General features: G+C 52.7%; 1 protein-coding gene across 10 annotated transcripts in view; it reads left to right on the top strand.

The window, feature by feature from the left end:
- The window catches only part of kif1aa (kinesin family member 1Aa), a 162,060-nt gene extending 141,769 nt beyond the window's left edge, over window positions 1–20,291 (top strand). For all 10 annotated transcript variants that reach the window (XM_082957087.1, XM_082957089.1, XM_082957091.1 and 7 more), the window contains one exon: window positions 19,575–20,291. In XM_082957087.1, coding sequence (XP_082813213.1) covers window positions 19,575–19,617 — 43 coding nt within the window. In that variant the 3' untranslated portion in view covers window positions 19,618–20,291. The remainder of the gene's footprint in view (window positions 1–19,574) is intronic.
- The last annotated feature ends 4,991 nt before the right edge of the window (window positions 20,292–25,282 follow it).

A 25,282-nucleotide genomic window follows, 5' to 3' on the forward strand; every position in this document is an offset into this window, starting at 1 on the left:
GTCCGAGACAGCTATCTCCCAGCTGTCCAAGACCCAGACAGCTATCTCCCAGCTGTCAGAGACCCAGACAGCTATCTCCCAGCTGTCCGAGACCCAGACAGCTATCTCCCAGCTGTCCGTGACCCAGACAGCTATCTCCCAGCTGTCCGAGACCCAGACAGCTATCTCCCAGCTGTCCGAGACCCAGACAGCTATCTCCCAGCTGTCCGAGACCCAGACATCTATCTCCCAGCTGTCCGAGACCAAGACAGCTATCTCCCAGCTGTCCGAGACCCAGACAGCTATCTCCCAGCTGTCCGAGACCCAGACAGCTATCTCCCAGCTGTCAGAGACCCAGACATCTATCTCCCAGCTGTCCGAGACCAAGACAGCTATCTCCCAGCTGTCCGAGACCCAGACAGCTATCTCCCAGCTGTCCGAGACCCAGACAGCTATCTCCCAGCTGTCAGAGACCCAGACAGCTATCTCCCAGCTGTCAGAGACCCAGACAGCTATCTCCCAGCTGTCCGAGACCCAGACAGCTATCTCCCAGCTGTCCGTGACCCAGACAGCTATCTCCCAGCTGTCCGAGACCCAGACAGCTATCTCCCAGCTGTCCGAGACCCAGACAGCTATCTCACAGGCGTCCGAGACCCAGACAGCTATCTCACAGGCGTCCGAGACCAACACAGCTATCTCACAGCTGTCAGAGACCCAGACAGCTATCTCCCAGCTGTCAGAGACCCAGACAGCTATCTCCCAGGCATCAGAGACCCAGACAGCTATCTCCCAGGCATCAGAGACCAAGGCAGCTATCTCCCAGCTGTCAGAGACCCAGACAGCTATCTCCCAGCTGTCAGAAACCCAGGCAGCTATCTCCCAGCTGTCAGATACCCAGACAGCTATCTCCCAGCTGTCAGAGACCCAGACAGCTATCTCCCAGCTGTCAGAGAACCAGACAGCTATCTCCCAGCTGTCAGAGACCCAGACAGCTATCTCCCAGCTGTCAGAGACCCAGACAGCTATCTCCCAGCTGTCAGAGACCCAGACAGCTATCTCCCAGCTGTCAGAGACCCAGACAGCTATCTCCCAGCTGTCCGAGACCCAGACAGCTATCTCCCAGCTGTCAGAGACCCAGACAGCTATCTCCCAGCTGTCCGAGACCCAGACAGCTATCTCCCAGCTGTCAGAGAGCCAGACAGCTATCTTACAGGCGTCAGAGACCAAGACAGCTATCTCACAGGCGTCAGAGACCCAGACAGCGATCTCCCAGCTGTCCGAGACCCAGACAGCTATCTCACAGCTGTCCGAGACCCAGACAGCTATCTCACAGCTGTCCGAGACCCAGACAGCTATCTCCCAGCTGTCCGAGACCCAGACAGCTATCTCCCAGCTGTCAGAGACCCAGACAGCTATCTCCCAGCTGTCAGAGACCCAGACAGCTATCTCCCAGCTGTCAGAGACCCAGACAGCTATCTCCCAGCTGTCAGAGACCCAGACAGCTATCTCCCAGCTGTCCGAGACCAAGACAGCTATCTCCCAGCTGTCCGAGACCCAGACAGCTATCTCCCAGCTGTCCGAGACCCAGACAGCTATCTCCCAGCTGTCAGAGACCCAGACAGCTATCTCCCAGCTGTCCGAGACCCAGACAGCTATCTCCCAGCTGTCCGAGACCCAGACAGCTATCTCACAGCTGTCAGAGACCCAGGCAGCTATCTCACAGCTGTCCGAGACCCAGACAGCTATCTCCCAGCTGTCCGAGACCCAGACAGCTATATCCCAGCTGTCTTAGACCCAGACAGCTATCTCCCAGCTGTCCGAGACCCAGACAGCTATCTCCCAGCTGTCCGAGACCCAGACAGCTATCTCCCAGCTGTCAGAGACCCAGACAGCTATCTCCCAGCTGTCCGAGACCCAGACAGCTATCTCCCAGCTGTCCGAGACCCAGACAGCTATCTCCCAGCTGTCCGAGACCCAGACAGCTATCTCACAGGCGTCCGAGACCCAGACAGCTATCTCACAGGCGTCCGAGACCAACACAGCTATCTCACAGGCTGTCCGAGACCCAGACAGCTATCTCCCATGCATCAGAGACCCAGACAGCTATCTCCCAGGCATCAGAGACCCAGACAGCTATCTCCCAGCTGTCAGAGACCCAGACAGCTATCTCCCAGCTGTCCGAGACCAAGACAGCTATCTCCCAGCTGTCCGAGACCCAGACAGCTATCTCCCAGCTGTCTGAGACCCAGACAGCTATCTCCCAGCTGTCAGAGACCCAGACAGCTATCTCCCAGCTGTCCGAGACCCAGACAGCTATCTCCCAGCTGTCCGAGACCCAGACAGCTATCTCACAGCTGTCAGAGACCCAGGCAGCTATCTCCCAGCTGTCAGAGACCCAGACAGCTATCTCCCAGCTGTCAGAGACCCAGACAGCTATCTCCCAGCTGTCCGAGACCAAGACAGCTATCTCCCAGCTGTCCGAGACCGAGACAGCTATCTCCCAGCTGTCAGAGACCCAGACAGCTATCTCCCAGCTGTCAGAGACCCAGACAGCTATCTCCCAGCTGTCCGAGACCCAGACAGCTATCTCCCAGCTGTCAGAGACCCAGACAGCTATCTCCCAGCTGTCCGAGACCCAGACAGCTATCTCCCAGCTGTCAGAGAGCCAGACAGCTATCTTACAGGCGTCAGAGACCAAGACAGCTATCTCACAGGCGTCAGAGACCCAGACAGCGATCTCCCAGCTGTCCGAGACCCAGACAGCTATCTCACAGCTGTCCGAGACCCAGACAGCTATCTCACAGCTGTCCGAGACCCAGACAGCTATCTCCCAGCTGTCCGAGACCCAGACAGCTATCTCACAGGCGTCAGAGACCCAGACAGCTATCTCCCAGCTGTCCGAGACCCAGACAGCTATCTCCCAGCTGTCAGAGACCCAGACAGCTATCTCCCAGCTGTCAGAGACCCAGACAGCTATCTCCCAGCTGTCAGAGACCCAGACAGCTATCTCCCAGCTGTCAGAGACCCAGACAGCTATCTCCCAGCTGTCCGAGACCAAGACAGCTATCTCCCAGCTGTCCGAGACCCAGACAGCTATCTCCCAGCTGTCCGAGACCCAGACAGCTATCTCCCAGCTGTCAGAGACCCAGACAGCTATCTCCCAGCTGTCCGAGACCCAGACAGCTATCTCCCAGCTGTCCGAGACCCAGACAGCTATCTCACAGCTGTCAGAGACCCAGGCAGCTATCTCACAGCTGTCCGAGACCCAGACAGCTATCTCCCAGCTGTCCGAGACCCAGACAGCTATATCCCAGCTGTCTTAGACCCAGACAGCTATCTCCCAGCTGTCCGAGACCCAGACAGCTATCTCCCAGCTGTCCGAGACCCAGACAGCTATCTCCCAGCTGTCAGAGACCCAGACAGCTATCTCCCAGCTGTCCGAGACCCAGACAGCTATCTCCCAGCTGTCCGAGACCCAGACAGCTATCTCCCAGCTGTCCGAGACCCAGACAGCTATCTCACAGGCGTCCGAGACCCAGACAGCTATCTCACAGGCGTCCGAGACCAACACAGCTATCTCACAGGCTGTCCGAGACCCAGACAGCTATCTCCCATGCATCAGAGACCCAGACAGCTATCTCCCAGGCATCAGAGACCCAGACAGCTATCTCCCAGCTGTCAGAGACCCAGACAGCTATCTCCCAGCTGTCCGAGACCAAGACAGCTATCTCCCAGCTGTCCGAGACCCAGACAGCTATCTCCCAGCTGTCTGAGACCCAGACAGCTATCTCCCAGCTGTCAGAGACCCAGACAGCTATCTCCCAGCTGTCCGAGACCCAGACAGCTATCTCTCAGCTGTCCGAGACCCAGACAGCTATCTCACAGCTGTCAGAGACCCAGGCAGCTATCTCCCAGCTGTCAGAGACCCAGACAGCTATCTCCCAGCTGTCAGAGACCCAGACAGCTATCTCCCAGCTGTCCGAGACCAAGACAGCTATCTCCCAGCTGTCAGAGACCCAGACAGCTATCTCCCAGCTGTCCGAGACCAAGACAGCTATCTCCCAGCTGTCCGAGACCGAGACAGCTATCTCCCAGCTGTCAGAGACCCAGACAGCTATCTCCCAGCTGTCCGAGACCCAGACAGCTATCTCCCAGCTGTCCGAGACCCAGACAGCTATCTCACAGGCGTCCGAGACCCAGACAGGTATCTCACAGGCGTCCGAGACCAAGACAGCTATCTCACAGGCTGTCCGAGACCCAGACAGCTATCTCCCAGCTGTCCGAGACCCAGACAGCTATCTCACAGCTGTCCGAGACCCAGACAGCTATCTCCCAGCTGTCCGAGACCCAGACAGCTATCTCACAGGCGTCAGAGACCCAGACAGCTATCTCCCAGCTGTCCGAGACCGAGACAGCTATCTCCCAGCTGTCAGAGACCCAGACAGCTATCTCCCAGCTGTCCGAGACCCAGACAGCTATCTCCCAGCTGTCCGAGACCCAGACAGCTATCTCCCAGCTGTCAGAGAGCCAGACAGCTATCTTACAGGCGTCAGAGACCAAGACAGCTATCTCACAGGCGTCAGAGACCCAGACAGCGATCTCCCAGCTGTCAGAGACCCAGACAGCGATCTCCCAGCTGTCAGAGACCCAGACAGCGATCTCCCAGCTGTCCGAGACCCAGACAGCTATCTCCCAGCTGTCCGAGACCCAGACAGCTATCTCCCAGCTGTCTGAGACCCAGACAGCTATCTCCCAGCTGTCCGAGACCCAGACAGCTATCTCCCAGCTGTCAGAGACCCAGACAGCTATCTCACAGGTGTCAGAGACCCAGACAGCTATCTCACAGGTGTCAGAGACCCAGACAGCGATCTCACAGGCGTCAGAGACCCAGACAGCTATCTCCCAGCTGTCCGAGACCCAGACAGCTATCTCCCAGCTGTCCGAGACCCAAACAGCTGTCTCCCAGCTGTCCGAGACCCAGACAGCTATCTCCCAGCTGTCCGAGACCCAGACAGCTATCTCCCAGCTGTCCGAGACCCAGACAGCTATCTCCCAGCTGTCAGAGACCCAGACAGCTATCTCCCAGCTGTCCGAGACCCAGACAGCTATCTCACAGGCGTCCGAGACCCAGACAGCTATCTCACAGGTGTCCGAGACCAAGACAGCTATCTCACAGGCTGTACGAGACCCAGACAGCTATCTCCCAGCTGTCAGAGACCCAGACAGCTATCTTACAAGCGTCAGAGTCCCAGACAGCTATCTCCCAGCTGTCGGACACCCAGACAGCTATCTCCCAGCTGTCAGAGACCCAGACAGCTATCTCCCAGCTGTCAGAGACCCAGACAGCCATCTCCAACCTGTCAGAGACCCAAACAGCTATCTCCCAGGCGTCAGAGACCCAGACAGCTATCTCCCAGCTGTCAGAGACCAAGACAGCTATCTCCCAGCTGTCAGACACTCAGACAGCTATCTCCCAGCTGTCAGACACCCAGACAGCTATCTCCCAGCTGTCCGAGACCCAGACAGCCATCTCCCAGCTGTCCGAGACCCAGACAGCTATCTCCCAGCTGTCAGAGACCCAGACAGCTATCTCACAGGCGTCCGAGACCCAGACAGCTATCTCCCAGGCGTCCGAGACCCAGACAGCTATCTCCCAGGCGTCAGAGATCCAGACAGCTATCTCCCAGCTGTCCGAGACCCAGACAGCTATCTCCCTGCTGTCCGAGACCCAGACAGCTATCTAACAGGCGTCCGAGACCCAGACAGCTATCTCACAGGCGTCCGAGACCAACACAGCTATCTCATAGGCTGTCCGAGACCCAGACAGCTATCTCCCAGCTGTCCGAGACCCAGACAGCTATCTCATAGGCTGTCCGAGACCCAGACAGCTATCTCCCAGCTGTCCGAGACCCAGACAGCTATCTCCCAGCTGTCCGAGACCCAGACAGCTATCTCCCAGCTGTCCGAAACCCAGACAGCTATCTCCCAGCTGTCAGAGACCCAGACCGCTATCTCACAGGCGTCAGAGACCCAGACAGCTATCTCACAGGCGTCAGAGACCCAGACAGCGATCTCCCAGCTGTCAGAGACCCAGACAGCTATCTCCCAGCTGTCCGAGACCAAGACAGCTATCTCCCAGCTGTCCGAGACCGAGACAGCTATCTCCCAGCTGTCCGAGACCCAGACAGCTATCTCCCAGCTGTCAGAGAGCCAGACAGCTATCTTACAGGCGTCAGAGACCAAGACAGCTATCTCACAGGCGTCAGAGACCCAGACAGCGATCTCCCAGCTGTCCGAGACCCAGACAGCTATCTCACAGCTGTCCGAGACCCAGACAGCTATCTCACAGCTGTCCGAGACCCAGACAGCTATCTCCCAGCTGTCCGAGACCCAGACAGCTATCTCACAGGCGTCAGAGACCCAGACAGCTATCTCCCAGCTGTCCGAGACCCAGACAGCTATCTCCCAGCTGTCAGAGACCCAGACAGCTATCTCCCAGCTGTCAGAGACCCAGACAGCTATCTCCCAGCTGTCAGAGACCCAGACAGCTATCTCCCAGCTGTCAGAGACCCAGACAGCTATCTCCCAGCTGTCCGAGACCAAGACAGCTATCTCCCAGCTGTCCGAGACCCAGACAGCTATCTCCCAGCTGTCCGAGACCCAGACAGCTATCTCCCAGCTGTCAGAGACCCAGACAGCTATCTCCCAGCTGTCCGAGACCCAGACAGCTATCTCCCAGCTGTCCGAGACCCAGACAGCTATCTCACAGCTGTCAGAGACCCAGGCAGCTATCTCACAGCTGTCCGAGACCCAGACAGCTATCTCCCAGCTGTCCGAGACCCAGACAGCTATATCCCAGCTGTCTTAGACCCAGACAGCTATCTCCCAGCTGTCCGAGACCCAGACAGCTATCTCCCAGCTGTCCGAGACCCAGACAGCTATCTCCCAGCTGTCAGAGACCCAGACAGCTATCTCCCAGCTGTCCGAGACCCAGACAGCTATCTCCCAGCTGTCCGAGACCCAGACAGCTATCTCCCAGCTGTCCGAGACCCAGACAGCTATCTCACAGGCGTCCGAGACCCAGACAGCTATCTCACAGGCGTCCGAGACCAACACAGCTATCTCACAGGCTGTCCGAGACCCAGACAGCTATCTCCCATGCATCAGAGACCCAGACAGCTATCTCCCAGGCATCAGAGACCCAGACAGCTATCTCCCAGCTGTCAGAGACCCAGACAGCTATCTCCCAGCTGTCCGAGACCAAGACAGCTATCTCCCAGCTGTCCGAGACCCAGACAGCTATCTCCCAGCTGTCTGAGACCCAGACAGCTATCTCCCAGCTGTCAGAGACCCAGACAGCTATCTCCCAGCTGTCCGAGACCCAGACAGCTATCTCACAGCTGTCAGAGACCCAGGCAGCTATCTCCCAGCTGTCAGAGACCCAGACAGCTATCTCCCAGCTGTCAGAGACCCAGACACCTATCTCACAGGCGTCCGAGACCCAGACAGGTATCTCACAGGCGTCCGAGACCAAGACAGCTATCTCACAGGCTGTCCGAGACCCAGACAGCTATCTCCCAGCTGTCCGAGACCCAGACAGCTATCTCACAGCTGTCCGAGACCCAGACAGCTATCTCACAGCTGTCCGAGACCCAGACAGCTATCTCCCAGCTGTCCGAGACCCAGACAGCTATCTCACAGGCGTCAGAGACCCAGACAGCTATCTCCCAGCTGTCCGAGACCGAGACAGCTATCTCCCAGCTGTCAGAGACCCAGACAGCTATCTCCCAGCTGTCCGAGACCCAGACAGCTATCTCCCAGCTGTCAGAGACCCAGACAGCTATCTCACAGGTGTCAGAGACCCAGACAGCTATCTCCCAGCTGTCAGAGACCCAGACAGCGATCTCACAGGCGTCAGAGACCCAGACAGCTATCTCCCAGCTGTCCGAGACCCAGACAGCTATCTCCCAGCTGTCCGAGACCCAAACAGCTGTCTCCCAGCTGTCCGAGACCCAGACAGCTATCTCCCAGCTGTCCGAGACCCAGACAGCTATCTCCCAGCTGTCCGAGACCCAGACAGCTATCTCCCAGCTGTCAGAGACCCAGACAGCTATCTCACAGGTGTCAGAGACCCAGACAGCTATCTCACAGGTGTCAGAGACCCAGACAGCGATCTCACAGGCGTCAGAGACCCAGACAGCTATCTCCCAGCTGTCCGAGACCCAGACAGCTATCTCCCAGCTGTCCGAGACCCAAACAGCTGTCTCCCAGCTGTCCGAGACCCAGACAGCTATCTCCCAGCTGTCCGAGACCCAGACAGCTATCTCCCAGCTGTCCGAGACCCAGACAGCTATCTCCCAGCTGTCAGAGACCCAGACAGCTATCTCCCAGCTGTCCGAGACCCAGACAGCTATCTCACAGGCGTCCGAGACCCAGACAGCTATCTCACAGGTGTCCGAGACCAAGACAGCTATCTCACAGGCTGTACGAGACCCAGACAGCTATCTCCCAGCTGTCAGAGACCCAGACAGCTATCTTACAAGCGTCAGAGTCCCAGACAGCTATCTCCCAGCTGTCGGACACCCAGACAGCTATCTCCCAGCTGTCAGAGACCCAGACAGCTATCTCCCAGCTGTCAGAGACCCAGACAGCTATCTCCCAGCTGTCAGAGACCCAGACAGCTATCTCCCAGCTGTCAGAGACCCAGACAGCTATCTCCCAGCTGTCAGAGACCCAGCCAGCCATCTCCCAGCTGTCAGAGACCCAGCCAGCCATCTCCCAGCTGTCAGAGACCCAAACAGCTATCTCCCAGCTGTCAGAGACCCAAACAGCTATCTCCCAGGCGTCAAAGACCCAGACAGCTATCTCCCAGCTGTCAGAGACCAAGACAGCTATCTCCCAGCTGTCAGACACCCAGACAGCTATCTCCCAGCTGTCAGACACCCAGACAGCTATCTCCCAGCTGTCCGAGACCCAGACAGCTATCTCCCAGCTGTCAGAGACCCAGACAGCTATCTCCCAGCTGTCAGAGACCAAGACAGCTATCTCCCAGCTGTCAGACACCCAGACAGCTATCTCCCAGCTGTCAGACACCCAGACAGCTATCTCCCAGCTGTCAGACACCCAGACAGCTGTCTCCCAGCTGTCAGAGACCCAGACAGCTATCTCCCAGCTGTCAGAGACCCAGACAGCTATCTCCCAGCTGTCCGAGACCCAGACAGCGATCTCCCAGCTGTCCGAGACCCAGACAGCTATCTCCCAGCTGTCCGAGACCCAGACAGCCATCTCCCAGTTGTCCGAGACCCAGACAGCTATCTCCCAGCTGTCAGAGACCCAGACAGCTATCTCCCAGCTGTCAGAGACCCAGACAGCTATCTCCCAGCTGTCAGAGACCCAGCCAGCCATCTCCCAGCTGTCAGAGACCCAGCCAGCCATCTCCAACCTGTCAGAGACCCAAACAGCTATCTCCCAGGCGTCAGAGACCCAGACAGCTATCTCCCAGCTGTCAGAGACCAAGACAGCTATCTCCCAGCTGTCAGACACTCAGACAGCTATCTCCCAGCTGTCAGACACCCAGACAGCTATCTCCCAGCTGTCCGAGACCCAGACAGCCATCTCCCAGCTGTCCGAGACCCAGACAGCTATCTCCCAGCTGTCAGAGACCCAGACAGCTATCTCACAGGCGTCCGAGACCCAGACAGCTATCTCCCAGGCGTCCGAGACCCAGACAGCTATCTCCCAGGCGTCAGAGATCCAGACAGCTATCTCCCAGCTGTCCGAGACCCAGACAGCTATCTCCCTGCTGTCCGAGACCCAGACAGCTATCTAACAGGCGTCCGAGACCCAGACAGCTATCTCACAGGCGTCCGAGACCAACACAGCTATCTCATAGGCTGTCCGAGACCCAGACAGCTATCTCCCAGCTGTCCGAGACCCAGACAGCTATCTCACAGCTGTCAGAGACCCAGACAGCTATCTCCCAGCTGTCCGAGACCCAGACAGCTATCTCATAGGCTGTCCGAGACCCAGACAGCTATCTCCCAGCTGTCCGAGACCCAGACAGCTATCTCCCAGCTGTCCGAGACCCAGACAGCTATCTCCCAGCTGTCCGAAACCCAGACAGCTATCTCCCAGCTGTCAGAGACCCAGACCGCTATCTCACAGGCGTCAGAGACCCAGACAGCTATCTCACAGGCGTCAGAGACCCAGACAGCGATCTCCCAGCTGTCAGAGACCATGACAGCTATCTCACAGGCTGTCCGAGACCCAGACAGCTATCTCCCAGCTGTCAGAGACCCAGACAGCTATCTCCCAGCTGTCAGAGACCCAGAAATCTATCTCACAGGCGTCAGAGACCCAGACAGCTATCTCACAGGCGTCAGAGACCCAGACAGCTATCTCCCAGCTGTCAGAGACCCAGACAGCTATCTCCCAGCTGTCCGAGACCCAGACAGCTATCTCCCAGCTGTCCGAGACCCAGACAGCTATCTCACAGGCGTCCGAGACCCAGACAGGTATCTCACAGGCGTCCGAGACCAAGACAGCTATCTCACAGGCTGTCCGAGACCCAGACAGCTATCTCCCAGCTGTCCGAGACCATGACAGCTATCTCACAGCTGTCCGAGACCCAGACAGCTATCTCACAGCTGTCCGAGACCCAGACAGCTATCTCCCAGCTGTCCGAGACCCAGACAGCTATCTCACAGGCGTCAGAGACCCAGACAGCTATCTCCCAGCTGTCAGAGACCCAGACAGCTATCTCCCAGCTGTCAGAGACCCAGACAGCTATCTCCCAGCTGTCCGAGACCCAGACAGCTATCTCCCAGCTGTCCGAGACCCAGACAGCTATCTCCCAGCTGTCAGAGAGCCAGACAGCTATCTTACAGGCGTCAGAGACCAAGACAGCTATCTCACAGGCGTCAGAGACCCAGACAGCGATCTCCCAGCTGTCAGAGACCCAGACAGCGATCTCCCAGCTGTCAGAGACCCAGACAGCGATCTCCCAGCTGTCCGAGACCCAGACAGCTATCTCCCAGCTGTCCGAGACCCAGACAGCTATCTCCCAGCTGTCCGAGACCCAGACAGCTATCTCCCAGCTGTCAGAGACCCAGACAGCTATCTCCCAGCTGTCCGAGACCCAGACAGCTATCTCCCAGCTGTCCGAGACCCAGACAGCTATCTCCCAGCTGTCCGAGACCCAGACAGCTATCTCACAGGCGTCCGAGACCCAGACAGCTATCTCACAGGTGTCCGAGACCAAGACAGCTATCTCACAGGCTGTACGAGACCCAGACAGCTATCTCCCAGCTGTCAGAGACCCAGACAGCTATCTTACAAGCGTCAGAGTCCCAGACAGCTATCTCCCAGCTGTCGGACACCCAGACAGCTATCTCCCAGCTGTCAGAGACCCAGACAGCTATCTCCCAGCTGTCAGAGACCCAGACAGCTATCTCCCAGCTGTCAGAGACCCAGACAGCTATCTCCCAGCTGTCAGAGACCCAGACAGCTATCTCCCAGCTGTCAGAGACCCAGCCAGCCATCTCCCAGCTGTCAGAGACCCAGCCAGCCATCTCCCAGCTGTCAGAGACCCAAACAGCTATCTCCCAGCTGTCAGAGACCCAAACAGCTATCTCCCAGGCGTCAAAGACCCAGACAGCTATCTCCCAGCTGTCAGAGACCAAGACAGCTATCTCCCAGCTGTCAGACACCCAGACAGCTATCTCCCAGCTGTCAGACACCCAGACAGCTATCTCCCAGCTGTCCGAGACCCAGACAGCTATCTCCCAGCTGTCAGAGACCCAGACAGCTATCTCCCAGCTGTCAGAGACCAAGACAGCTATCTCCCAGCTGTCAGACACCCAGACAGCTATCTCCCAGCTGTCAGACACCCAGACAGCTATCTCCCAGCTGTCAGACACCCAGACAGCTGTCTCCCAGCTGTCAGAGACCCAGACAGCTATCTCCCAGCTGTCAGAGACCCAGACAGCTATCTCCCAGCTGTCCGAGACCCAGACAGCGATCTCCCAGCTGTCCGAGACCCAGACAGCTATCTCCCAGCTGTCCGAGACCCAGACAGCTATCTCCCAGCTGTCAGAGACCCAGACAGCTATCTCACAGGTGTCAGAGACCCAGACAGCTATCTCCCAGCTGTCAGAGACCCAGACAGCTATCTCACAGGTGTCAGAGACCCAGACAGCTATCTCACAGGTGTCAGAGACCCAGACAGCGATCTCACAGGCGTCAGAGACCCAGACAGCTATCTCCCAGCTGTCCGAGACCCAGACAGCTATCTCCCAGCTGTCCGAGACCCAAACAGCTGTCTCCCAGCTGTCCGAGACCCAGACAGCTATCTCCCAGCTGTCCGAGACCCAGACAGCTATCTCCCAGCTGTCCGAGACCCAGACAGCTATCTCCCAGCTGTCAGAGACCCAGACAGCTATCTCCCAGCTGTCCAAGACCCAGACAGCTATCTCACAGGCGTCCGAGACCCAGACAGCTATCTCACAGGTGTCCGAGACCAAGACAGCTATCTCACAGGCTGTACGAGACCCAGACAGCTATCTCCCAGCTGTCAGAGACCCAGACAGCTATCTTACAAGCGTCAGAGTCCCAGACAGCTATCTCCCAGCTGTCGGACACCCAGACAGCTATCTCCCAGCTGTCAGAGACCCAGACAGCTATCTCCCAGCTGTCAGAGACCCAGACAGCTATCTCCCAGCTGTCAGAGACCCAGACAGCTATCTCCCAGCTGTCAGAGACCCAGACAGCTATCTCCCAGCTGTCAGAGACCCAGCCAGCCATCTCCCAGCTGTCAGAGACCCAGCCAGCCATCTCCCAGCTGTCAGAGACCCAAACAGCTATCTCCCAGCTGTCAGAGACCCAAACAGCTATCTCCCAGGCGTCAAAGACCCAGACAGCTATCTCCCAGCTGTCAGAGACCAAGACAGCTATCTCCCAGCTGTCAGACACCCAGACAGCTATCTCCCAGCTGTCAGACACCCAGACAGCTATCTCCCAGCTGTCCGAGACCCAGACAGCTATCTCCCAGCTGTCAGAGACCCAGACAGCTATCTCCCAGCTGTCAGAGACCAAGACAGCTATCTCCCAGCTGTCAGACACCCAGACAGCTATCTCCCAGCTGTCAGACACCCAGACAGCTATCTCCCAGCTGTCAGACACCCAGACAGCTGTCTCCCAGCTGTCAGAGACCCAGACAGCTATCTCCCAGCTGTCAGAGACCCAGACAGCTATCTCCCAGCTGTCCGAGACCCAGACAGCGATCTCCCAGCTGTCCGAGACCCAGACAGCTATCTCCCAGCTGTCCGAGACCCAGACAGCCATCTCCCAGTTGTCCGAGACCCAGACAGCTATCTCCCAGCTGTCAGAGACCCAGACAGCTATCTCCCAGCTGTCAGAGACCCAGACAGCTATCTCCCAGCTGTCAGAGACCCAGCCAGCCATCTCCCAGCTGTCAGAGACCCAGCCAGCCATCTCCAACCTGTCAGAGACCCAAACAGCTATCTCCCAGGCGTCAGAGACCCAGACAGCTATCTCCCAGCTGTCAGAGACCAAGACAGCTATCTCCCAGCTGTCAGACACTCAGACAGCTATCTCCCAGCTGTCAGACACCCAGACAGCTATCTCCCAGCTGTCCGAGACCCAGACAGCCATCTCCCAGCTGTCCGAGACCCAGACAGCTATCTCCCAGCTGTCAGAGACCCAGACAGCTATCTCACAGGCGTCCGAGACCCAGACAGCTATCTCCCAGGCGTCCGAGACCCAGACAGCTATCTCCCAGGCGTCAGAGATCCAGACAGCTATCTCCCAGCTGTCCGAGACCCAGACAGCTATCTCCCTGCTGTCCGAGACCCAGACAGCTATCTAACAGGCGTCCGAGACCCAGACAGCTATCTCACAGGCGTCCGAGACCAACACAGCTATCTCATAGGCTGTCCGAGACCCAGACAGCTATCTCCCAGCTGTCCGAGACCCAGACAGCTATCTCACAGCTGTCAGAGACCCAGACAGCTATCTCCCAGCTGTCCGAGACCCAGACAGCTATCTCATAGGCTGTCCGAGACCCAGACAGCTATCTCCCAGCTGTCCGAGACCCAGACAGCTATCTCCCAGCTGTCCGAGACCCAGACAGCTATCTCCCAGCTGTCCGAAACCCAGACAGCTATCTCCCAGCTGTCAGAGACCCAGACCGCTATCTCACAGGCGTCAGAGACCCAGACAGCTATCTCACAGGCGTCAGAGACCCAGACAGCGATCTCCCAGCTGTCAGAGACCATGACAGCTATCTCACAGGCTGTCCGAGACCCAGACAGCTATCTCCCAGCTGTCAGAGACCCAGACAGCTATCTCCCAGCTGTCAGAGACCCAGAAATCTATCTCACAGGCGTCAGAGACCCAGACAGCTATCTCACAGGCGTCAGAGACCCAGACAGCTATCTCCCAGCTGTCAGAGACCCAGACAGCTATCTCCCAGCTGTCCGAGACCCAGACAGCTATCTCCCAGCTGTCCGAGACCCAGACAGCTATCTCACAGGCGTCCGAGACCCAGACAGGTATCTCACAGGCGTCCGAGACCAAGACAGCTATCTCACAGGCTGTCCGAGACCCAGACAGCTATCTCCCAGCTGTCCGAGACCATGACAGCTATCTCACAGCTGTCCGAGACCCAGACAGCTATCTCACAGCTGTCCGAGACCCAGACAGCTATCTCCCAGCTGTCCGAGACCCAGACAGCTATCTCCCAGGCATCAGAGACCCAGACAGCTATCTCCCAGCTGTCAGAGACCCAGACAGCTATCTCCCAGCTGTCCGAGACCAAGACAGCTATCTCCCAGCTGTCCGAGACCCAGACAGCTATCTCCCAGCTGTCTGAGACCCAGACAGCTATCTCCCAGCTGTCAGAGACCCAGACAGCTATCTCCCAGCTGTCCGAGACCCAGACAGCTATCTCCCAGCTGTCCGAGACCCAGACAGCTATCTCCCAGCTGTCAGAGACCCAGGCAGCTATCTCCCAGCTGTCAGAGACCCAGACAGCTATCTCCCAGCTGTCAGAGACCCAGACAGCTATCTCCCAGCTGTCCGAGACCAAGACAGCTATCTCCCAGCTGTCAGAGACCCAGACAGCTATCTCCCAGCTGTCCGAGACCAAGACAGCTATCTCCCAGCTGTCCGAGACCGAGACAGCTATCTCCCAGCTGTCAGAGACCCAGACAGCTATCTCCCAGCTGTCCGAGACCCAGACAGCTATCTCCCAGCTGTCCGAGACCCAGACAGCTATCTCACAGGCGTCCGAGACCCAGACAGGTATCTCACAGGCGTCCGAGACCAAGACAGCTATCTCACAGGCTGTCCGAGACCCAGACAGCTATCTCCCAGCTGTCCGAGACCCAGACAGCTATCTCACAGCTGTCCGAGACCCAGACAGCTATCTCCCAGCTGTCCGAGACCCAGACAGCTATCTCCCAGCTGTCCGAGACCCAGACAGCTATCTCACAGGCGTCAGAGACCCAGACAGCTATCTCCCAGCTGTCCGAGACCGAGACAGCTATCTCCCAGCTGTCAGAGACCCAGACAGCTATCTCCCAGCTGTCCGAGACCCAGACAGCTATCTCCCAGCTGTCCGAGACCCAGACAGCTATCTCCCAGCTGTCAGAGAGCCAGACAGCTATCTTACAGGCGTCAGAGACCAAGACAGCTATCTCACAGGCGTCAGAGACCCAGACAGCGATCTCCCAGCTGTCAGAGACCCAGACAGCGATCTCCCAGCTGTCAGAGACCCAGACAGCGATCTCCCAGCTGTCCGAGACCCAGACAGCTATCTCCCAGCTGTCCGAGACCCAGACAGCTATCTCCCAGCTGTCTGAGACCCAGACAGCTATCTCCCAGCTGTCCGAGACCCAGACAGCTATCTCCCAGCTGTCAGAGACCCAGACAGCTATCTCACAGCTGTCCGAGACCCAGACAGCCATCTCCCAGTTGTCCGAGACCCAGACAGCTATCTCCCAGCTGTCAGAGACCCAGACAGCTATCTCCCAGCTGTCAGAGACCCAGACAGCTATCTCCCAGCTGTCAGAGACCCAGCCAGCCATCTCCCAGCTGTCAGAGACCCAGCCAGCCATCTCCAACCTGTCAGAGACCCAAACAGCTATCTCCCAGGCGTCAGAGACCCAGACAGCTATCTCCCAGCTGTCAGAGACCAAGACAGCTATCTCCCAGCTGTCAGACACTCAGACAGCTATCTCCCAGCTGTCAGACACCCAGACAGCTATCTCCCAGCTGTCCGAGACCCAGACAGCCATCTCCCAGCTGTCCGAGACCCAGACAGCTATCTCCCAGCTGTCAGAGACCCAGACAGCTATCTCACAGGCGTCCGAGACCCAGACAGCTATCTCCCAGGCGTCCGAGACCCAGACAGCTATCTCCCAGGCGTCAGAGATCCAGACAGCTATCTCCCAGCTGTCCGAGACCCAGACAGCTATCTCCCTGCTGTCCGAGACCCAGACAGCTATCTAACAGGCGTCCGAGACCCAGACAGCTATCTCACAGGCGTCCGAGACCAACACAGCTATCTCATAGGCTGTCCGAGACCCAGACAGCTATCTCCCAGCTGTCCGAGACCCAGACAGCTATCTCACAGCTGTCAGAGACCCAGACAGCTATCTCCCAGCTGTCCGAGACCCAGACAGCTATCTCATAGGCTGTCCGAGACCCAGACAGCTATCTCCCAGCTGTCCGAGACCCAGACAGCTATCTCCCAGCTGTCCGAGACCCAGACAGCTATCTCCCAGCTGTCCGAAACCCAGACAGCTATCTCCCAGCTGTCAGAGACCCAGACCGCTATCTCACAGGCGTCAGAGACCCAGACAGCTATCTCACAGGCGTCAGAGACCCAGACAGCGATCTCCCAGCTGTCAGAGACCATGACAGCTATCTCACAGGCTGTCCGAGACCCAGACAGCTATCTCCCAGCTGTCAGAGACCCAGACAGCTATCTCCCAGCTGTCAGAGACCCAGAAATCTATCTCACAGGCGTCAGAGACCCAGACAGTTATCTCACAGGCGTCAGAGACCCAGACAGCTATCTCCCAGCTGTCAGAGACCCAGACAGCTATCTCCCAGCTGTCAGAGACCCAGACAGCTATCTCCCAGCTGTTAGAGACCCAGACAGCTATCTCCCAGCTGTCAGAGACCCAGACAGCTATCTCCCAGCTGTCAGAGACCCAGACAGCTATCTCCCAGCTGTCAGAGACCCAGACAGCTATCTCCCAGGCATCAGAGACCCAGGCAGCTATCTCCCAGCTGTCAGAGACCCAGACAGCTATCTCCCAAGTACAAAAACCTCTCCTTTTCCTCTGCTTGTTTTTTTTACTGCGATTGGTTCATGCAACCGGGCTACTTCCTGCTCTACCTCCCCACCTCACAGGAGTGAGCAGCTGCGTTGCAGTTGCTTCCTTCTTCCTTCGACTATATTGCCGGATGTCTTATGTCATGGCGCTGGCTGCTCCGTTTTAAGAGAGCCCGCTTCCTGTATCTATCAAGGCTGACACTTACTGCAGCCTGGTAGAAGCGACAATCCGATACGACTAGGAGAGACCACATCCTATAACACGGTGACCATGCCATTTGGGGTGAAAGAGCTGAAACACCTAGGAAAGCTGGGTGATGCCATATGCTTTCCCTTTTCATCTTTGAGCACCTCGATGACCAGTGATTTTTTTATTTTTTTTAGTCGGCAGTTACAACACAGCTTACAACCAGTCATCATGCAGGGTTTATGTCCTAGCGAACAACACAATTTTTTTGTTGTTGTGCTTTTGCCACTTTCTCAGCCTGCCAAGGCCTCGACAGTGATACAGTTCATCCATAACTGTTGTGTCTTCTCTAAGAGGGGCACGTCATTAATGCTCAGTGTCTTAGCTTTTAGCTCGTCATGGGATGCAACTATTGTGCTTACAATCCTTTCACAGAAGTGTTTAGCAGCTGAAAAACGTGTAGACGTCATATCCCACCCTTGGCGTCCCTAGCGTATCGGTGGGCTAGCGTTTTTCAGGTTAATTACCTAACCTCATTTTTATCCCGGGTCAACTTTTTTCCTACTGTCGTACCTTGGAGACTATGGCTTTTTTACCCTGTCGCTTTTTCCCTAGTGTCATACTCTTCGCTCATTGGGCTACCACCCTCGAGTGGGACTTTCTCTTTTTGACTGTATGTAAAAGGAATGTTCTATCCTAATGCTATAAATTAACAATCAATAAGCCTTGACTAATCCCCAGGGTTTGTAAGACACTGGGTTAATAATTAGGCAAGGACTCAGCTTTCTGCAAAATGTCTTGTACAGTTTATTCAGAGAACGTTCTGCCCAACATGCACAAAGATGTTCATTTTATCCTCTCTCTCCACTTACGCACACACCTCCACACCAACAGTAGATAACCTACGTACACACATACGCACAGACAGTAGGTGAACAGTATCTCTTCCTTGACCTCCCACCACTGTTCCAGCACTGCCTGTTCCTTTCACCATAGATTAGGAGAACCTTGAAGGCTCCTCCCGTTATCTCACACACCCATATCTAGACTTGATGGGACTAACGTTCAGTACATTGACTTACAGTTTATTATCCATGCTACATAACTACTAATTCATAATGGATTATTGATTAATTTACCTTCATTAGATAATTCTCTTATCACTTTATCCTGACGATTCATTGGGGATCAAAAAAGGAAAGGAGGACCAAGGCACTCTTCATATAATTAATTTAAATGCCTTTATTTATAGGGCATGTTCAATGGGAAACAAAGTTTTTTTTTAAACTGACGCGTTTCGGCTGCACGGCCTTCGTCAGGGAGTACAAAGAAAAAAATGATAAAACCATTGTATTTATCTTAGGAAGGACCCTGTACTTCACAGGAGATGACCTTATGGGACATGTCTAATTATGCTGAGATTGGAGCTTTGTACTGGGCTGTCCCTCACTTAGTTATGAGGTTTTTCCTGATTGGGGGGGGGGGGGGTTGTTGTCTTCGCACCTTTTTGGTGCTTATTCCCTTCGTTTCGGGACCTCTGAGTGTTGCTACGTTGGGGATTCCCTGGCTTCGGAAAGCATATTTCTTGCGATCAGGAAATTGGCCATACCCCTACATGATACATCTTAACAAGAGTATTTGAAGGAGAACTTGCATAACCCTGGTTCTCTGATAATATGAGTGAGATGTATCACCGCATTCCCCATGCTTGCAAGAGCTTGAGGAAGACAAGCATGCTTGAGAATAACAACAGGGTGGCTCCTTTTAATGGAAGTGAGGGTCTCACCTCATTCGCCACTCTACCTGTCTGTCTCAAACAGACATTTTTTTTGATTGGTACTTCCAAGAGTAGGCAGTTCTTAGCGAACCCCCACAGGTGATATATCTCTCTCATATTATCAGAGAACCAGTGTTTACGCAAGTTACGCAACATCTACTGTATGCTATTATTCATATGTTGTGATGCAGTAAATATGAAGAAAATCCGAAAGGTTGGTATTTTGAATCAATATACAATATATTCTCTCCCCCTTTTGTCTCCACCAGATCAAAACTCTCCAGAAGGAGAGCTGGACAGATGAGGATGTGAAACAAACAATCGAACGACAACACGTCTTATAAAAGAAGATTAGAAAACATTAGAACGCAAAGAGACTAACCTGTATATAAATCCCAGATACCTGATTACTCCTATGCTTATCCTACCCCCCCTCCATCCTACACTAGTAACCTGCTCTTCCTCCTTCTGCACACGCTCACTTTATCACAAGCTAACCACCAGTGTATCTGAGGCCTCCATCATCGTTGTGTGTCTGTCAGGCCTGTACCGCTGTCTGTCTGTGTGGGCTTTATCATCTGGGTAAACCCCTCTCCAAGGTCTGTGTCCCAAATGGCACACTATTCCCTCTATATTGTGCTACGTTTTACCAGGACCTATAGGGCTGGTCATAGCTACTGTATGAATAACCCATGGTCAAAACTAGTGCACTATATAGGGAATAGGGTGCCATTTGGGTCAAAACTAGTGCACTATATAGGGAATAGGGTGCCATTTGGGATGCTGCCCGAACCTCGTCCTTACCTTTCGGAGCTGGTGGAACGGAGTAATGGGTAGTTAGTTACCAGTTCCTTATTTTATAGACTTACATTGTGATGTACTGTATGGTAGACATCAGCTTATTAAACGACACACATTTATTTCCTTCAGGAAAGAAAACAAATAAAATCAGGAGTGTTGACAGTAAATGGTTCTGTCTGAAACGACGCTGTTTACAGTGGGTGCTTTTGTTCACATCACTACATTACTGCACCTCAGCTTACCTTACGGGACAAAACTGAGATGGAAGTATTACCATGGAAATAAGAGTACTGCTGACTCCAGAAACGTGGTCTTGGTTATATTGCTTCTCTTATTGTTACTCATACAATGTTTAAAAAAAAATAAAAAATAAAAAAAATAACAGGTTAGTATTCAAAGTAAACACATTTTCACCAAACTAGGGTTTTGTCAGTTGTGCTAAAATATAAGGCTGAAAAAAATTACAATTAACAGTTGTTAAGTTTAATGTACGTCTTCTGTTTACGTTTCTCTTTCTTTCCATACCAGCTCAGCTCTGTTGGACAGAGTAACTCTTTCTGTCCCTATTCTCTTTCCATACTAGCTCAGCTCTGTTTAGCTCTGTTGGACAGGACAGAGTAACTCTTTCTGTCCCTATTCAATTTCCATACCAGCTCAGCTCTGTTCAGCTCTGTTGGACAGGACAGAGTAACTCTTTCTGTCCCTATTCTCTTTCCATATCAGCTCAGCTCTGTTGGACAGAGTAACTCTTTCTGTCCCTATTCTCTTTCCATACTAGCTCAGCTCTGTTTAGCTCTGTTGGACAGGACAGAGTAACTCTTTCTGTCCCTATTCACTTTCCATACCAGCTCAGCTCTGTTCAGCTCTGTTGGACAGGACAGAGTAACTCTTTCTGTCCCTATTCTCTTTCCATATCAGCTCAGCTCTGTTGGACAGAGTAACTCTTTCTGTCCCTATTCTCTTTCCATATCAGCTCAGCTCTGTTGGACAGGACAGAGTAACTCTTTCTGTCCCTATTCTCTTTCCATACCAGCTCAGCTCTGTTGGGCAGGACATAGTAACTCTTTCTGTCCCTATTCTCTTTCCATACCAGCTCAGCTCTGTTGGACAGGACAGAGTAACTCCTTCTGTATCATGACGTAATGTAATCTCCATGTTCCTCCTGATAAGTCCTGAGATGTCAACACACACATGTTACATCCCACGTGGCACCCTATTCCCTATATAGTGCACTACTTTTGATCAGGACCCTATGGGCTCTCGTCAATAGTAGTGCGCTATAAAGAGAATAGGATGCCATGGGAGGATGCACCTACAGCTTGGCTACAAGAGAGAAGGGTTGGCATTAATCAAGTGATCACATGTTCACACTGGTATTCTGATGAAACCAGATGATGGTTTAGCTAATGCCCAAAGTAGCTCTGAAGGTATTTACAGTAACTATGAAGGTATCTACAGTAACTATGAAGGTATCTACAGTAACTATGAAGGTATCTACAGTAGCTCTGGAGGTATCTACAGTAGCTCTGGAGGTATCTACAGTAGCTCTGAAGGAATCTACAGTAGCTATGAAGGTATCTACAATAGCTATGATGGTATCTACAGTAGCTCTGAAGGTATCTTCAGTAGCTCTGAAGGAATCTACAGTAGCTCTGAAGGAATCTACAGTAGCTCTGAAGGTATCTACAATAGCTATGATGGTATCTACAGTAGCTCTGACGGTATCTACAGTAGCTCTGACGGTATCTACGGTAACTATGAAGGTATCTACGGTAACTATGAAGGTATCTACGGTAACTATGAAGGTATCTACGGTAGCTATGAAGGTATCTACGGTTACTATGAAGGTATTTACAGTAGTTATGGAGGTATCTACAGTAGCTCTGAAGGTATCTACAGTAGCTCTGACGGTATCTACAGTAGCTCTGAAGGTATCTACAATAGCTATGATGGTATCTACAGTAGCTCTGACGGTATCTACAGTAGCTCTGACGGTATCTACGGTAACTATGAAGGTATCTACGGTAACTATGAAGGTATCTACGGTAGCTATGAAGGTATCTACGGTTACTATGAAGGTATTTACAGTAGTTATGGAGGTATCTACAGTAGCTCTGGAGGTATCTACAGTAGCTCTGACGGTATCTACAGTAGCTCTGACAGTATCTACAGTAACTGTGAAGGTATCTACAGTAACTATGAAGGTATCAACGTAGCTCTGAAGGTATCTACAGTAGCTCTGAAGGTATCTACAGTAGTTATGAAGGTATCTACAGTAACTATGGAGGTATCTACGGTAGCTCTGGAGGTATCTACGGTAGCTCTGGAGGTATCTACGGTAGCTCTGAAGGTATCTACGGTAACTATGAAGGTATTTACAGTAGCTCTGAAGGTATCTATAGTAGCTCTGAAGGTATCTACAGTAGCTATGATGGTATCTACAGTAACTGTGAAGGTATCTACAGTAGCTATGAAGGTATCTACAGTAGCTATGAAGGTATCTACAGTAGCTATGAAGGTATCTACAGTAGCTCTGAAGGTAACTACAGTAACTATGAAGGCATCTACGGTAACTATGAAGGTATCTATGGTAGCTATAAAGGTCCCTACAGTAGCTACGTAAAAATAACATTTTATGGAAAATCCTCCCAAATTTAACCTTGATTCATCTCTAAAGTCTAATGATTTTTCTTTGTATTAATACGTGATATATTTAAATATTTAACAATATGATTATTTATTTCTGCGTGTATTTATTTACAAATACATTTATATTTCTAAAGTAGTTACAGTGCAACTTCTGCACGCAGCACTTTTTATTATGAGTTCGACTAACGTTTTGATAACATGACCTATGACCTCTACCCCCTACCCCTTCTTACTGTGGTCAGTAGTGAATAATGCTACCCCCCCCCAAAAAAACGAATTGATACAGGGCCATCTTCTATGTGCTATAGTATTGCAGCTATATGTTACTTGAATTAAACCATCAACATCGCATAGATTGATTTTGAAGTGTTGTACCTGAGCTAATTGCAATCCGATTTCACTCATGCTACAATATTTTAGAAGCTCGAGAGATTGTGAATGTAATGGAAATTAATTATGCTTTCAAACCCAAGATGGGAAACAGATGGGTGCATGGACAGTTACGATCCCGATCCCTTACGTTTGTGAATAGAATAAGGAAAATGAAAACAAGCTGTTTGTAGCACAATAGGGATAAGACAAGAAACAAGGTTTCTGAACAAGGATTTGTACATAATGATGCAGTGCCTCTCTTTTCAGACAGTATATCTGCAATCACCAGTTGCTTTGGATCTACTTCATCATGTCCCAAATGATTCCATATTCCCCGTGTAGTGCACTACTTTTGACCAGAGTCCTGTGGGCCCTTGTTAAAAAGTAGTGCACTACATAGGGCATAGGGTGCTATTTGGGACTCTGACATCATCGTGTGGCTGTTTTTGTCTAGCTAACCATAATCTCTTCATGAACACAGTAGGCTAATTAATATACATTGAACTGCAAAAGTATTGGTACAGTGACAATTTTTTTGCTGATGTTGTTCTGGCACTGTACTCCAGCACTTTGGATTTGAAATTATAAAGTGAATTTGTCGCAATACTTTTGGTTCCCTAAAACGGAGGGACTATGAACCAAAAAATGTGCTGTAATTTCTAAATGTTTCACCTGATATGGATGATAATACCCTCATATTAATGCTGACAGTCTGCACTTTAACCTCCATAGTCATTCTATCATTTCACATCCAAAGTGCTGGAGTACAGGGCCAAAAAAACAACAAAACAATTGTCGGAGATTGATATGAGCGTATGTACTTAAAGACAGTGAATATGAGTCGTCATATACCGTATGCCATTTTATAAACATATCATGGACTGATAGTATAAGATTATCCATTTCTACAGAAATATACTACTGATATTTCATTGTAGACATTTTTCTGTATAATTACCAGATTGAATCCAGCAAATTATATGGTGTCACATCCTCTTCAATCGCTTTTTTTTAGTTCATCTCATGTGAAGCTTAATATTTTAGTCTTTAGTCCTTTATGTTTTCCGTTCAACAGCACTTATTGTATGTATATATATATATATATATATATATATATATATATATATATATATATATATATATTACTGCTCAAAAAAATAAAGGGAACACTTAAACAACACAATGTAACTCCAAGTCAATCACACTTCTGTGAAATCAAACTGTCCACTTAGGAAGCAACACTGATTGACAATAAATTTCACATGCTGTTGTGCAAATGGAATAGACAACAGGTGGAAATTATAGGCAATTAGCAAGACACCCCCAATAAAGGAGTGGTTCTGCAGGTGGGGACCACAGACCACTTCTCAGTTCCTATGCTTCCTGGCTGATGTTTTGGTCACTTTTGAATGCTGGCGGTGCTTTCACTCTAGTGGTAGCATGAGATGGAGCCTACAACCCATACAAGTGGCTCAGGTAGTGCAGCTCATCCAGGATTGCACATCAATGCAAGCTGTGGCAAGAAGGTTTGCTGTGTCTATCAGTGTAGTGTCCAGAGCATGGAGGCGCTACCAGGAGACAGGCCAGTACATCAGGAGACGTGTAGGAGGCCATAGGAGGGCAACAACCCAGCAGCAGGACCGCTACCTCCGCCTTTGTGCAAGGAGGAGCAGGAGAAGCACTGCCAGAGCCCTGCAAAATGACCTCCAGCAGGCCACAAATGTGCATGTGTCTGCTCAAACGGTCAGAAACAGACTCCATGAGGGTGGTATGAGGGCCCGACGTCCACAGGTGGGGGTTGTGCTTACAGCCCAACACCGTGCAGGACATTTGGCATTTGCCATAGAACACCAAGATTGGCAAACTCGCCACTGGCGCCCTGTGCTCTTCACAGATGAAAGCAGGTTCACACTGAGCACGTGACAGACGTGACAGAGTCTGGAGACGCCGTGGAGAACGTTCTGCTGCCTGCAACATCCTCCAGCATGACCGGTTTGGCGGTGGGTCAGTCATGGTGTGGAGTGGCATTTCTTTGGGGGGCCGCACAGCCCTCCATGTGCTCGCCAGAGGTAGCCTGACTGCCATTAGGTACCGAGATGAGATCCTCAGACTCCTTGTGAGACCATATGCTGGTGCGGTTGGCCCTGGGTTCCTC

Source organism: Salmo salar, chromosome 10 (assembly GCF_965601325.2).
Source record: "Salmo salar chromosome 10, fSalSal1, whole genome shotgun sequence".
NCBI lineage: Eukaryota > Metazoa > Chordata > Actinopteri > Salmoniformes > Salmonidae > Salmo > Salmo salar.